This window comes from Galeopterus variegatus, unplaced genomic scaffold (genome assembly GCF_000696425.1).
Source record: "Galeopterus variegatus unplaced genomic scaffold, G_variegatus-3.0.2 Scaffold3082, whole genome shotgun sequence".
Lineage (NCBI taxonomy): Eukaryota > Metazoa > Chordata > Mammalia > Dermoptera > Cynocephalidae > Galeopterus > Galeopterus variegatus.
In genome coordinates, this window is record NW_007729193.1 from 79645 (window position 1) to 95399 (window position 15755).

Consider the following 15755-nt stretch of genomic DNA (forward strand, 5'->3'; position numbering starts at 1 on the left):
ATGGGGGATCCGACCCCTCGGCGGGAGCGCCACCGCGCTCCCAAGCGGCGCACTGTAGCAGTGCGCCACCGGGCCAGCCCCATACTTTTTAATTAACTGTCTGAAGGAATCTGGTTAAAACAATTTACAGACACTCCACGTGGATAGCTTTTCTAGTACTTCCACAAGGTGGATAGAACTGTGGTTTTTCTGTCACCCCCTAGCCTTCTGCCCACCTTCAGGCTACATACTTTTTCGTTTTCAAGGCTGTGAGAAACTTGTGGTCCTGAACCATTTCCATTTGTGGACATATGTCTTTCCCAGCTGACAATTATCATTCAGAAAAACAGCATAAATTGTCTAGATTCATGAGTGTGCCAGTAGTTTTCCTCTCTTCTGTGGCCTCAAGCTACATCTGCTCAGTAGATCCATTTGATGAGTGCTGGGGAGTCCTCCTGCCTGAGGAACAGTTGGCTAGCAGCCTGGACCCCCCACCACCCTCATTTTTCTTTTTATTCTGTGGCTGAACTCTCATATAGAAAGCAGGAGGAAAGATTTTGTTTCTGAGAAGTGAGATTATACACATGTTACCTGTGCAAGTGATCAATTATCCATAATTTCATTTAAAGACCTGTGGCATAAACTTCCAGCTTTCACAGAGACTTTAAAGGGAGAGGCACAGCCTTAATTCCTAAGGTGTAAGTGAAGCCTGTGCAGTAGCTATTAAGTGTTTGGCCTGAGGAATTTGGCCTCCTTCAGTGGCTATGTGGTTTGTTTTTTTATTTTTCTAAATTAATGTATTAATAATATTACTATTCATTCATTGTTTTAGAATGTCTTTTAATATTTTGCCTTTAAAATTTGTATAAAGTGAAGGAATGTTAAAAAACTGGGAAGTTCTGAAAAATTACCTAGTTCAGCCCCTTCTGTTACAGGTAAAGAAGTGAAGGGCTACAAGTTTGCTGTGCCCAGCATAGCTTGTTAACTCTTTCTCCTGAGGTTCCCGGTTTCCCCAGACTCGGAGTTTCTTGTAAGTTCCCAACAGATCACCAGGCTCTGTGGCCTCCCTTCTCAGCCCCATCTCTCACCCTGTCACAAGCTGCAGAGTAAGATTCACACCGTGTGTTCTGCAGCTTGTTCTCCGTGCCTACCGCAAGTGGAGTCAAAGCCTGTGCTCCCCACTCAGCAGACAGACACACTTCCTAGTGTCACCACGTGGTCACAGAGTAGCTCTTCTTCCTCTGAATTAAAAGTCTCCGGCTTCAGGTCTTGGCCTTCACTCCTTGTCCTATGTTTCTTCTCCATGACTTCCATCCAGTCCCATCCCTTTGTGGTCAGCTGTCCTAACTGAACGTTTCCTAACATCAGTGATGACCACTGACCTGTTTCATCCTCAACAGTCCTTGAAAACAGGTAGTCTGTTCTCCCTTTCTGCAGCTGAGGAACGTGAGGTTTAGCGAGATAATTAATTTGCCTCATGTCACACAGCTAGTGGCAGAGCTGAGGTTTGAATCAGAGCCAGAGCCAGGAACCCTGTCATGTTTAGGCTTCAAGTTTGCAGAATTAGCAAGCCTGTGTCTTTGGTACCAGGACCTCCTCAGGCTTTTCTTGGTGTTTATGTTTGCATGAACACAACATGTGATAGGGCCTCAAACTAGATAATAAAAAATGGCCAAGACATTCAGAGTTTGGTATGTTCTCTATTTTCAAAATAGCTTAACTGGCCTCAGTTGAAGCACCAGCATTTGATGCTTATTTTCTAATCTCCTTGCTGGCTGAGGCTTCTCTTCCTGTGGGTCTAGAATACCTTCAAAAATACCATAGCTAGGAGATAGTGACCTGCTAATACAGTGTTATGTGGGATCTAATCATGAATGAGAAATATGGCAATGCTGAATCAGTCTAAGGAAATTCAGTTATAAGTGAGATGTTACCTAGACATATTACTGCTTATTTTTACTTGCTCCTAGAATGGTGTTTATTTTGCTGTTGCTGTTCATTAAGTATAGGCAAGGTTAATTATATTACACTGATTATTGATTTTCAAAACCTACTCTGCAGATTTTGCTGTTGCTGTTCGTTAAGTATAGGCAAGGTTAATTATATTACACTGATTATTGATTTTCAAAACCTACTCTGCAGAGTCATATTGGATTTTCCAGACAGAGTAAATCTCATCCCCATCGGCATTCATTGACACTCTTGAGTGTTTTCATGATAGCATTTATTTAATTATTTTGTTTGTATGTGTGTCTTTCTTCTTCTCTGAGCTGCTGGTTTTCTCCTTCCCTCTACCCACCTTCAGCTCCAAGCCCCAAGTTAAGAAAAGACAGTGTGCTTGCTGTGTCATTGCAACTGAAAGGTCCCTGTGCCTGTCACTCCCACCAGATTGCCTGTGCTGAACTGCTTCAGTAGAGACATCCTGGGGTGGGGACTACGTCTCTGACTTCTTCCTAGAACATGGATTTATCTTAGAATCCTTGCACTGCTGCTTGCTAGGGAGTGGCCTGGAGCAAGATACTGAACCTCTTGGTTTTGTTTCCTCATTTTTAGTACCCTCGCCACAAAAGAGTGGTGTGTGCAATGATGAAATCATTAAGACCTATAACATAGTTCCTAGCACACTATGCACTGCTCAGCAAATGTTGGTCCTCCCTCCTTTGTCCTGTGTGACTCTGGGGACTGGCATAGTTGCTGGAACAGTATAGTTATTCAGAAAGGATGGATAAAGGGGGAGGGTTGGTTCAGTGACTTTGCATTTTCTTCTGAAAATTAACTGGACCTTTCCCTCAAATTCTTCTTTCAGCAGTTAAATGCTGTGTCTTTTCCATTATTTCTGAAATGTGCTCCCATAAGAATATTCAGACAAATTTAGCCTCTCCGGTGCTTAAGTAGCATGATTTGGAGTGATAATGCCAAACAGAAATAAACATTGTGCTTTTAGTTTTAATTCTAGGTTTTTTTATGTATATGTGTATCATATTTTATACTTGGTACTAGGTCATTGTAATGGTGGTATAAATGAAAAATGTATTGACATCTGTGAATCATGGTTTATGAGAATTTTTTTTTTTTAATTCTGTCTTGGATAGATTTCAGCAAGTTCTTTCTCATTTATGTTATAGCTGAGATAATAAAAACTACATGAAGGATTTTAAGATCTATTCCAAATCCCAACTTTTTTCTTCCTGAGTTATTCTGGCAATTTCTTACATAAATAGGATATTTTGCAGTACAAAAAACTTTGAAATCTAATATTATTCTTAATGGACTGCAGTTATTCAATATTTAGCCTGAACACAGTCTAACTCAGGTAGGTTTTTCTACAGTTTTTATAATGGCAATAATTGCAAAAGGATGCTTTGGTGTAGTAGAAACTGCCAGATGCAATGCCATTTGATCTAAAAAGGTCACGGGAAAAGGGACATTTAAATTAAGTTATAAATTACAGTTGAAGAACAACATTTTGATGTGTGAGACCAGAGATGTCAGAGCAGAGAGATGTAATTCATGGGTTCATTATAGAACAGAGGTGCCTGACAGCTGAGCCATGCCAACAGGAAAATTTATTTGCAACATCATGCAGACAGAAAATGGCAGCTACAATGAGAAGCCAGAGTAGAAACTCGAAACCTTGTAGTAATACACAGAGTTTATGCTAATAAGACTGCCCAAGATCCAGAGATGTTTAATGACTGCTGTAATATAAATGAGGTGTTCGGACATGTGCACATTTTCAATCTCATTTAAATTAAGACCTTGTCCTTGCTCTATGAAATAATATACTTTATAACCAGGAATTAAGGTTGATTTTCTTACCTCTCTAACACACAGATTTGCTGAAATTTCAGAATTGTTTAGGCAGGAGAGTTAAAGCTTGAAACGATTTCTATCCATGGCAGCTTGGAGGAAGGGTATAATTTAATGTTTATAGCAATCCATGAGAAGTTCAATCATGAGTTAATTAAACTGTAGGCAGTCATTAAACATTATTTATTCTTTTGAGAAGCTTGCCAGTAAGGCACTTATATATATTAAATTATAGAAAGTAATAAGCAGGGACTGATTAGTCAGGCAGAGTGAGAGTAGCAGATTTAACATAGGCAATTATGCAGAAGTGTATTTTTCTTCTTGTAGCATGATCCTTTCTGCTAATCAGGAAGAGGTCAGAGGCTGTAACAAGACAATTGCAGATGTATAGTGACTACCAGCATCGGTCGGCTCTATTGAACTTCTGGTTGTTTGAATAGTCTTCAGTAAGAGCCATGTATCGAAAATATTACTCCCTATGATGATATCACTAAACAGTTTATAGCTATTTTACATTTTATATCTTGACACATTGTGTTTTTTTTTTTTTTTCCTTTTTGTCTTTTTTCGTGTCTGGCAACGGACCGCAACCCTTTCCATTATTCTGTGACACAGCTAAGTGCTGGTGGTGTTATGCCCATTTGACAGGTGAAAACCTCAACTCAACTAGTTTAAGACAAAGCTGGTAATAGAGAATTGATCTCTTGCCTCAAATCCTGTACTGTTTTCACTAAGCTAAGAAGGCATTGACTATTTGATCATTTATGGAGAAGGGGCTGCTTCGCACCTGGAGTCTTTGAGAGCTTTTGATGCAACTGGCTAAGTGTGTGCAGTTACATATGGCACAGTGTTTTTGGCTCTGAGTGATTCAATGTAGTGGTTACTTTTGTTACAGTGGAACCAAACTGCTAATATTGTTTTAGCACCCAAATTTCTTACACATCTACTGTGCATAATTCACACATGCCTGTCTTTACACTATATCCCATTGCTAGCCCAGTAACTGGCATAAGGAGTTGCTTAGTAACTCTTCGTTGAATGAATGGAAGGCAAAGGGAATATGGTGTGAGCAGCCTGCGTCTATAGCTGGGATGTCGCACTGGATCTCATGGGCATTGGGAATTGTGATGCAAAAGGTGTGGTGGAAGAGGGCTGGATGCCTAATGGGAGAAGAGTTCATGTTTGCTCTTTCAGTGCACAAACCAAAAACAAAGGAAAGAACATACCTCTGAGGATTCTGTGGAGCAAGCCCAGGTGCCCAAGGACAAACTGCTGGAAAACAGTAAAACAGGGATAGTTCTGTGATGAAATGACTCAAAAGGCTAGTGTATTGGTTAAAAATCACCATTTTGATATCAAATTCCCCTGCGTAAATCCCAGATCTTGACCCGTGGTTTCAGGAAGATAGATTTCTTTTTTTTTTTTCCTTTTTTTGTGTCCGGCAACGGATCGCAACCCTCAGTGTCACGCCCCTACCGGACCGGGACCGGCAACAGGATCGCAACTCTCGGCGCTGTGCCCGCACCTCGCTCAGCCACTGAGCGGGAACCGGTCTGTATGTGGGATCCGAACCCTCGGCGGGAGCGCCGCCACGCTCCCAAGCGGCGCACTGTAGCAGTGCGCCACCAGGCTGGCCCAAGGAAGATAGATTTCACTTGTGTAAAAGTACAGTCATACAGTTTAGTGATGTGGAAAAGAGGCAGACAGATTTACAAGTAAATGTTTCCTTTATCATTGGATTAAAACACATGCACACAAAACACCCAACACACACCTGTCGTGATGAATTTGAAAGTGGTTTCTGCTAAGTGGCATCCTGCTTTAGTGGTTGGCAGGGTGATGGGGATGGTGTAAGATCTAAGTGCTTCTCCCATCGGTAGCTTTCAGAGATTGGAAGCTGATTGAGTAAAGATGCTGACTCTTGGTCCCTGCTTTTGCAGTGATCTTTTTCCAGTAGCTCCAAAATGTACAATTCTCCACACTCTACATTAAAATTGCATTTAATCCCGGATATTACCAGCCTGGCTTGGCTGCAAAATGGACGGAAAGGTTTAATTATCTCGGTTTAATTGCTTTTCCATGGCTACAAAGTGAAGCTGTAAGACTTTGAGGGCCCCTTCTCTGCCTCCCCCACCCCCCATGTCTTCACTGCAATTTCTTTGAGCAGCCTTCTGTACAAAAATGGGAGAAAGTCTTATTCATGTTAATGGGCCTTTCACCTTCGCAATATTGGGGCACCTGCATTGCATTTCCTGACTTATGTAGATGTATCTGTGTGGTCATGACCAGGTGTTTAAAATTTGAAACCCACATAATGTTTTTCACAAAATGAAATTATTTCAGTCCTTCAGAGCTTGATGCTATATTAGAAAAAAATTTTTATGACAACTTTTAGAGCTTAACGGTAGCCAGTATTTTGGTAAACTTATCAGCTCTAACTTATGTGAGGAATATCCGTTTAGCTCTTCCTTGAACGTTATTTTGTCTCCCATCTAAAGAACGAAAACCCTTATAATCATACAGAAAACAAACGATTACTTGCTTATGATGGATTAAGAAAAGAATGTAGAACCCAACCTTTTAGGGCCCTAGAGTTAGATGTGACGTTCAGATGGATGTGTCATACTCGAGTGGTACTTTACACTGATTCTCAGAGTGTACACCATTCTCAGTCATATATATTAGACATTCATCATCACTGTCGTTCACAGCTTTATCCATCCCAGCACCTAGAAGTGTGCCTGGCACAGTGAGCACTCAATAAATATGTGTGGAAGGAATGAAAGATTTCCTGAACTCTAATAATTTTCCCCAAAGTGCTCTAAAGATAATCCTACCTGCTGTGAAGCTGTCTGTGTAGGCCATAACAACTTCTAGTATGTTAAAACTTTTTCTGTAATAAAATATAATTAAAGCATTTCTTCAAAGATATAACACTCTCTCTTAGAATTTTCTCAGACAAGATTCCTGGAAAATGGAAGTCAGTGTCTAATATTCAGAACAAGGTGCCCCCTTTAGAAAGGGAACCGAGGAGGAGGGCATGCCAGAACAGCCAACTGACCCAACTTTTGTGCTGGCTCCCATGAAGAATGGATGACAGCACAATAGTATCCTGACTTCATTCATTTAAAAAATATTTTACCACTTTTAATAAATAATCCCACACTTTTTACTTTTTAAGTGTGTCTTTGCATAGGGGTGGGTGGGGTAGGTACTGTAAATATTTATTGGGTTTATATCATGGAAAGGTCAGAAATAGGAATATTTTAAGTAGGCCAGGCAGACAGTGGATCAAATGAAAGAAGGGAATTACTGATTATTGAGAGAACAGAGTAAGGGATAGAAGCCTGGGTTACCACATACATTGCAACAGTTTCTTCAGGGGGAGGTACTACTATCTGAAATAAAAGTTTTGTAAAGAAAGCGTGAATGCTGGGATATGTTTAGAGGAAATGCCTCATTCTCCATTAAGCACCTCACTAGAAACTTAGCTGAGGGGCGTTGTGCAGGCAGTAGCCATCCTCCAATAAGCAAAGCAACCACAACAAGAAGCTCAGCAAGTTATTCAAAACATTTCTTCCAGCTATAGTTTAAAGCTCTTCTTGGTTCACCAAAAGGCAAGAATGTCATAGGGATGAATGGCATTTGATTGAACTTCATCCACTCAGCAGTTCACTTTTGGAGTGGGCCTTATGTTCTTATGAGTAATTTCCTGGTACCGGGGTCATAAAATTTAAAAACTAAAAAATTTTCCTGTGTACTATATCAGAGTTTTAATCAAATTTCATAAGGTATTAACATGGGTAATTATGTGAAACATAAGTGGTTTTTGTTTATAGCTTAGATTCTTTTCTGTCTCTGAAAAGGCTATACTCTAATCTGGAAAACTGATGAAAATTTAGATGAGATTGCTTTTTTTTCTTTCCTTTTTAAAAGAAGTAGCAACACATTTTCTGTTTTCCTCACAATAGCTCTAAGAAGTTGTTTACTCATTTTTAAAGATGTCAAAATTGAGGCACAAAGAGGATAAGTAACTTGCTCAAGGTCACATATACCTAGAGTAGTAGAGTTAGAAGTTGAACCCAGGCAAAGGGCTTCCAGTCGGGAGAGTGGAATAGACGGTCCCCAGCGTCACTCTGTCCCACAAATCAACCAATTTACAACTGTTAAAAAGCAACAACAGCCAAGCTGGGGCCGCCAGAGATCAGGGGAAGAGGAGGAGAGACTTATGGAGTTCATAATGGCAGGAGAAGCCATGGTGAGAGAAAGAAAGGATCGCTCCCACCATTTTGAATCCTGGCCACTTCAAGTCTGGCCCTGGTGAGCACATGGAACAAGAGCTGGCAAAAGCTACAGCTGTGCCCTTCAGATGAAGTTGCTTGGAGGTGGCAGGGGAAAAGCGGGCCTTGGTGGCCCCCAGGCCAGCAAGACCACTAACAGAGTTCCTGTGGACCCACATAGGAGTGAGGAGCCAGAACAACTGGAAAAAGGAGCCACTCAGAGGCCAGTGAGTCATTGCATGGGACCAGTGCACAGCCTGTCCCATGAAAAGTGTGTGGAGTGTGGGCATTGGGCGAGACGGGCCACTGGGTGAACATTGGGATACAGCATGGACAGCTGATCTGCCTTCCAATCAGCACAGGCACACTCTATGTAGACTGATCCAGGAGTATAGAACTGCAGGAGTGCAGTTTGCTGAAAATACTCAGGCCCAGACCAGAGTTTACACATAACCCAGGTGTACCAGACCTCACAAGACCTGGAAGTACCTACAGAGTTAACCGTTAAAACCTGAGCTGCACACAAAACCTTCCCCAGGGAATCAGCAGCTAAGCAATAATTTAGCTCAACCACAGAGCTCAAGTGCTGGTCCCCACAGGAAGTTCCCCCATTTTAGAAGCTAAGCAATAATTTAGCTCAACCACAGAGCTCAAGTGCTGGTCCCCACAGGAAGTTCCCCCATTTTAGAAGCTAAGCAATAATTTAGCTCAACCACAGAGCTCAAGTGCTGGTCCCCACAGGAAGTTCCCCCATTTTAGAAGTAAGCAAAGGATGACAAATTAGTTCTAGTGTAGAGTTTAAGTAATGAAAACAATGAATAATCCAACACAGAACCGAAAGAAGAAACAAAATACCCACAGACCAGAGACAAAGTTTGATGTTAACTAGTAAAGATTTCACTTCACTAAAGAATACCTATAAAACATGGAAGGACCCGAAGCCCCCTGGACCCCCAAGCCAGGGAGCGGGAAGGGCCGGGGCCTCAGTCATGCCCCCCAACACCCACAACCAGCCCAGCGATGACCCCTGAGCCACCATAGGAAACACCCCAGGCTCCCAAGTCGGGGCAGTGGAGGGCCGAGGGCTTCAGCCACACACCCCTGACATCTGCATCCAGCCCAGCAACGACCACCAAACCACAGCTGGAAGCCCCCTGGTCTCCCGAGCCAGGGCAGTAGGGGACTGAGGACTTCAGTCACACCTCCCCAACACCAGCATTCAGCCCAGCAACGACCAAGCCACCACTGGAAACCCCCTGGACTCCCCTGCAGGAATGAGGGGGATGCCAGGGGCTTCAACCACACTGCCCTTCCTTTCTCCTTCTCCCACCCTATTTCCTTCCCCCTCCCACCCAACTGCTCCGCAACAGCATCTCAGAATGTAAAAACAGATGGAGCCAGGGACCAACCCTTCCTCCTTCAACCAGGCAAGGAGCACGCCAGAAATACCACTTCCATGTGGGTGGCCCCCACAGCCACCATGATAGCCACAGCTGCTGCAAAAGTGGCTAGACGCCACAACCACCATGCAGATGACCTGTCAGCCACTCAAGTTCATCGACACAAGGAGAGTCACTAGCAGAAACCAAAGAAAAGAAGAGGATGTCACTCTCCACAAAGCCCATTCAAGAGTGACAGAAGCATCTACTCTTATGATAATAGTGGGGGGCCTGAATACACCTCTTTCAGCACTGGACAGGTCATCTAGGCAGCAAATCAACAGTAACTTACTCTTCCAGAAGGAGGGAAGAAATCTAGAGTTATTGGAAGGGGGAGGGAAGGAAGAGAGATTAGATAAAGGGCATGAAAAATAAGTACAAGTTGTAATAGCGTATATGCGAATAATATTGATACGTCAACGTTGAACCCCCAAAATGTGTATAATCAATCATGATTCAATAAAAAAATTAATTAAAAAAAAAAGTTGAACCCAGGCAGTCTGGGTCCAAAGTCCATAGTTTTTCACATTTGTTTTACAATTACCTCGTACACTACAATTACCTCTAATAAGCTGTTAATTTTTCCACTAGCTTTTTATTAGAAATTTATGACTTGATCAACTTGGTTTGGTTTTAAATTATCACTAAAATGTGTGTTTTTGAAATTGAGTAGACATGCAGTTTTTCCTTTTATTCAGTTCCCCATGTTAAGTTCTCATTATAAATCTTCATATTATAGAAGTTGGCAAATATCTACTTGTTCTGGATATTAGACAAAGTATGAAACTCTAACCTTGTTTTAAATCTTTTTATGCCTTTGAGAGAAGGCTAGATGGACAGTGACCATTTCAAACATTTGCAAATTATAGTAGTATTTTATTTTAGAAATGGCCTAATAATGAATGTCACAAATATAAATAAGCTTATGTTTAGTCACTGTTCTACCACTCCAAAGAGGGATCCAGCATTAATCATTCTTGTAGGTGTTTTATATTAAGGTCGTCAACTTACTGTTATAGTTAACATACAGGCTGGAGTTCTTAGTCTTGATTTAAAATAAATAGGCGTTCTCTAAACTGTGAGAGTGCTCTGGAAATTTAGAATTTTAATACTTTCTGTTTCACCGAGTGAAAAATGAAAATGGCTATTTGTTTTTTTTATTTTTATTTATTTATTTATTTATTTATTTATTTATTTATTTATTTATTTATTTATTTATTTATTTATTTATTTATTTATTTATTTATTTATTTATTTATTTATTTATTTATTTATTTATTTATTTATTTATTTATTTATTTATTTATTTATTTATTTATTTATTTATTTATTTATTTATTTATTTATTTATTTATTTATTTATTTATTTATTTATTTATTTATTTATTTATTTATTTATTTATTTATTTATTTATTTATTTATTTATTTATTTATTTATTTATTTTTTAAAAGATGACCGGTAAGGGGATCTTAACCCTTGACTTGGTGTTGTCAGCACCACGCTCAGCCAGTGAGCGAACCGGCCATCCCTATGTGGGATCCGAACCCGGGGCCTTGGTGTTATCAGCACCGCACTCTACCGAGTGAGCCACGGGCCGGCCCGAAAATGGCTATTTGTGATATCCTTTCCAATAGCAGTTAGTTAGAAGACTTGCTGTGTCTATTTCAAGTATTTATTTCATTCAATAAATATTTATTGCCAGCTTACTGTGTGCTAGCCCCAGGGCTCAAGCATTTGCTAGGAAGGTAGTCTGTATGTCCTTTTCATAATTCTTCCAGTAGAAAGAGGAAACACACAGATCCCTCCTCTTGGGATTCTGTAGCTCTTTGCCTACACCTAGGTGATAGTAATTAACACACCCTTGTTGCTTGGTCTTTTTAAGTTATATGGTTGTATTCCCACTAGTGTGTGAGTTTTCTGGAAATAAGAATTGTGACTTACTAGGATTTGTGCTTTACTTGTCCTGGTGTTCAGCAAATGCTGGTGAATTATTTAATTCAGAATGTCCACTCCATGAGGGCAGGGATATCTTTGCCTGTGTTGTTCACTTCTGCATCCCAGGGCCTCGTACATTGCCTGAAACAATTGCCTGAGTAATAGGTACTCAGTCAACATATGCCTGATTGAGTTCAGATAAATTGAGATTTAGACTTGGATTGAGTCTATCTAGGGACAATAATTGGAGGCATTTATTTATTAATTTAGCAAGTGTTTCTGATGTATCATCTTATGCTACCAACTGTGTTGGGTACTGGAGATATTAGTCTTAGCCAAAACTAATTCTTGTGTCAGGACAAGATGTGTAAAGAAAAGAGTGGTTTCCAGTGAGAATTTTGGAGGCACAGCCATGTCTGGGGAGGTAGATTGAGCAAGAGGATCCCTCTATGTGCTGTTTCTTTCCATCATCTGCAACTTGGGACTCAGGGAGCAGGAGTGGATGGGGTCATAGAGGCCATGGCAGGAGTGTCTTCGCAAGGGAGGAAGGGGTCAGTGGTGCCCAGCAGTACGCAGGGTTGAAAAGAAATGGGGTAAGAGAAGTGGATTAGCTTTGACAAGAGAGAAGTATGGTCCGAAAGGGAATGTGTAGATGAACCAGCATCTTCATTCATGTGTACTGAAAAATTAGCGGACTGTTACAGAATTATTTTCTTTAAAACGTTTATATTTTAGGCACTTTAATTGTTTTTTAATGAGGTTACTACAGTTGAAATACTTTAATGCTAAAAAGAAAGCACATAGTCTAGCATGTCTTTTGGCTGCTGTGGGGAGTAAGAGTGTGCGTCCTTCTGGGCTTGAGTTTCGGCTCACCACCTACTCGCTCAGTGTGGTGAGCACCTGTGCTTGATCTTTCTGTGCTCAGTTTCCTCATGTGTTAAGTGAGGTGATGATTGTTCCTATCCTGTAAGATGAAATGAAAGAATACTTGCCTCATAGGAGCAGGTAAGAAAAGGAGCACATGGAATGTGCTGAGCACTGTGCCGGGCCACATGTTCACTGCATGTTTGCTTTGTTGTTCTTAATCCTATTCCCATTATTGCCAAAGAGTTTTCTGCCAGACCTGTCTCCCTCTCCCAGAATAACTGGAACTGGGGGGGATGGTTAGATGAGAACAAATTACTGCATTGATTAAAATGATTGAGTCTGTATGTCCCTTTCACGATTCTTCTATTAGAGAGAGTAAATGCAGGGCTTGTTTGTTTTGTTTTGTTTTTGGTGGTTGGCCAGTATGGGGATCCAAACCCTCGACCTTGGTGTTACAACACTACACACTAAGCAACTGAGCTACCAGCCAGCCCCTGCAGGGTTTGCATTTTATTGATATGCTTCCAGTTCTGTTATTTGGTGCAGTTAACTAACTAAAATTGTTGTTGTTTTAGCTACATGAAAGTGCTTATGATGCTGGCAAAGCCCTGCAGCGCCTGGTAAAGAAGCCTGTGCCTAAGCTGATCGAGAAGTGTTGGACCGAGGATGAAGTGGTGAGCATGGACAGGCATTTGCCTGGTGTTCTGGGTCTTCGGGGCTTTTGCTTTTCAGTGTGTGACCTTCCTGCTACACAGGGAAAGGGGACTCATTCAGAAGATGCAGTGGTGCAGACTGTCCTTGGCCTCCATCAGTTGAAAAGAAAGAGCCTTTAAGCTTTGTAATTGTACAGAAAGACTTGATTTTAGTAAGATTAGTTCATTGGTGATGGGAAAGGTTTTCCTGATTCATAGCAAGAGAGGAGAAATTTATAGTTACTCCTACCAAAAGTTAATTTAGGTTTGTTTTTGGTACAAGCTAGTTTATGACACCTCCCTATTTTAAGACATGTGCATATTAAAACCGGTTGATACATAACTGGTAGTGTTGGTGACTTGCTTTCTTTTTGAGAGCTTGCAGGGCCCCTAACCTACTGAAGGATCTGAATCAAAAGTGGGAAACATAGACTTGATTAAATACAGACAGTGGATTTTACATATTCATTTTATTGTTGTGGCCCATTGAAGGAAGTGGGGAGAGAGAAATGTGACCACAGATACAGACTTACAAACCTGTAGATTCCTACCCAGCAAACAGAGTTCTCATGAAGCTACATCCCCATCTTGTGACTTTTAAAAGGTATTGCTGTAAAAGGCTTACAGATTTCTTGTGCTTTCGCAAATACTGTCAGTCTTCAGTATGAATGCTGCCACTTGACATTTGCCCTTGAAGTTGAATGAAATTTAGATGAAGGCTGGCACTAGTACAGGTAGTGATTGCAAATTCCTCGTCTATATTTTAAAATACGCTAAGAAAGAGTGTTTAAAAATTGCATGTGCTTTTCTGATCCTGCTCTCTTTCATTTATTCAGCAATATTTATTGAGTGCCTATTATGTGCCAAGTGCTGTGCTAGAAGCTGTATCAAGAACACAAGGCCTCTCCTTAAGAGTCTTGTTTTAAGAGGGGAGACCATCATAAGTCACCATGTGTCAGGTGCTGGTAAAGTGCTGAGGAAAAGTAGAGTAGGGTAATGAGGATGGGAGTCCGCTGGGTGGGTCGCTGTCTTATGTAAAGTGGATCAGGAAAGGCCTGGTAAGTAACATTTAGAGGAGACATTAGTGAAGTGAGGAGAGAAGCCTTTTGGATTTCAGGGAAAAGAGAGTTCTAGGCCCTAAGATGAAAACATGCTTGGTATGTTTAAGAAATAGGCAGGAGTGTGTCTGGAGCACAGTGAGGAGGGGAGTGGTAGAAGAGGTGGATGGTGGGTTTAGTGGGGCTGTCCTAGCGGGGGCAGATCAGGTGTGGCTTGCAGATGCATGGTCAGGGTGTTGCAGTGTGCTCCACATGAACAGGTTCTAAGCAGAGTGACTCGCTGTGACAGTGGGGTTCACTCTGGCCGCTGAGTCCTGTGGGCTCTGCGAGCTACTGTGATGGTCCAGGCTGGAGACAGTGATGGACTAGCAAGGCAGCAGTGGTGGTAGTGAGAGCGGTGAGATCTGGGGCGTACATTGAAGGCTGAGCCAGGAGCATTTGTCCATAGAAGGGGCTATGGATGAGGGCAGGTGAGGGTTGAGAGGAATGAGGAAGAAACTAGAAGGAGCAGAGATTGACTGAAATATGGCCATCAAGGGTTTGGTAATAGAGGATCTGTTGAACAGTCCTTCAAGGCTTTAATTTCATCAGACTTACAGTGTAGTTGGTGTAGCTGTTTTAAAATAAAAATTAAAGATCTTAAATGATTAGTAAGGACATGGAAATATCTTTAACATTTTTTAATGTACAGACAATGGCCAAAGTAAAAACATTAAGTTTAGTTGTTTTGAAAAGTGATATTGCTACTGTTTTTCACTGTGAACTTATTTATGTGAGGATATTAGAGATTTGGCTGGTAAGATTAAAAACTTCTACAAACACCCTTGTGGAAGAAAGACCGAAGCCAACAAAAAGGACAGTACAGCTGTGTGAGGTGTGACTGTTCACCACACGTTGAAGGTTGCTTTCAGTCTTAGCCTGGCGTAGGATGGTCTACGGGTCCCTGTCAGTACGTGTGTGTGGCAGCTGCTTCTAATTCTTACTCTCCTTCACTTCTTGAACATCTCTTCTCTCCCTTCTGCCTCCCTGTCCTTTTGGAGTCCCCTCTCTTTCTCCCCCATCTCCATCCCTCCCTTCCTATTCATGCCTCCCAGCTCCTCACTAGCCATGATTCTGTCCTCTCTCCCTTCCTTCATTTCTCCTGTGACCTTTTATTCCTTCTGGAATTTTTAAAATACACAGCACACATTCCTCTCTTCCCACTTAAAAGAAAGCTGATTTCCTTTTTCTGCAGCACTTGATTATATTAGGCAAGATGTTGACTGTGTCCCATTGCTGCTGCTTGGAGGTTTTTAGCAGTGAGATGGCAAGGGGAGCCTTACACATCAGAAAGAGTCCTGCTGTGTTTTGAAAAACAAAACATGACTCCAACATGGTGAACATTCCAAGTATAGGATAATGATCTTTAACTGCATAAATCCATATCAGCTTGGGCTCATTTTTATTATGTTTGCTTCTTGTTTTGAGAAATGTTTGGCGGTCATCCAGCCCTTACAGGGCCCAGGGAGCAAATGGTTCTCTTAATTTGTAGGAAGTTAAGTTTCACTTTCTAAAACCTCAGCAGTGAATGAGAGGGAGTGATTGAGTAATTGATAGGTTGAAGGAAGCTTTTGATGAATGTATCCAAATCTTTGAATAAATTTATGTGTCCCCCCCCCCCCCCCCCCCCCCCCCCCCCCCCCCCCCCCCCCCC

General features: G+C 41.4%; 1 protein-coding gene across 1 annotated transcript in view; it reads left to right on the forward strand.

Moving 5' to 3' along the window:
* The window catches only part of LOC103599757 (arginine-glutamic acid dipeptide repeats protein), a gene marked incomplete at its 5' end in the record, with an annotated part of 183396 nt that overhangs the window by 65387 nt on the left and 102254 nt on the right, over positions 1-15755 (forward strand). Inside the window, one exon of the mRNA XM_008583915.1 lies at positions 12888-12986. Within this exon, the coding sequence (XP_008582137.1) occupies positions 12888-12986 (99 nt within the window). The remainder of the gene's footprint in view (positions 1-12887; positions 12987-15755) is intronic.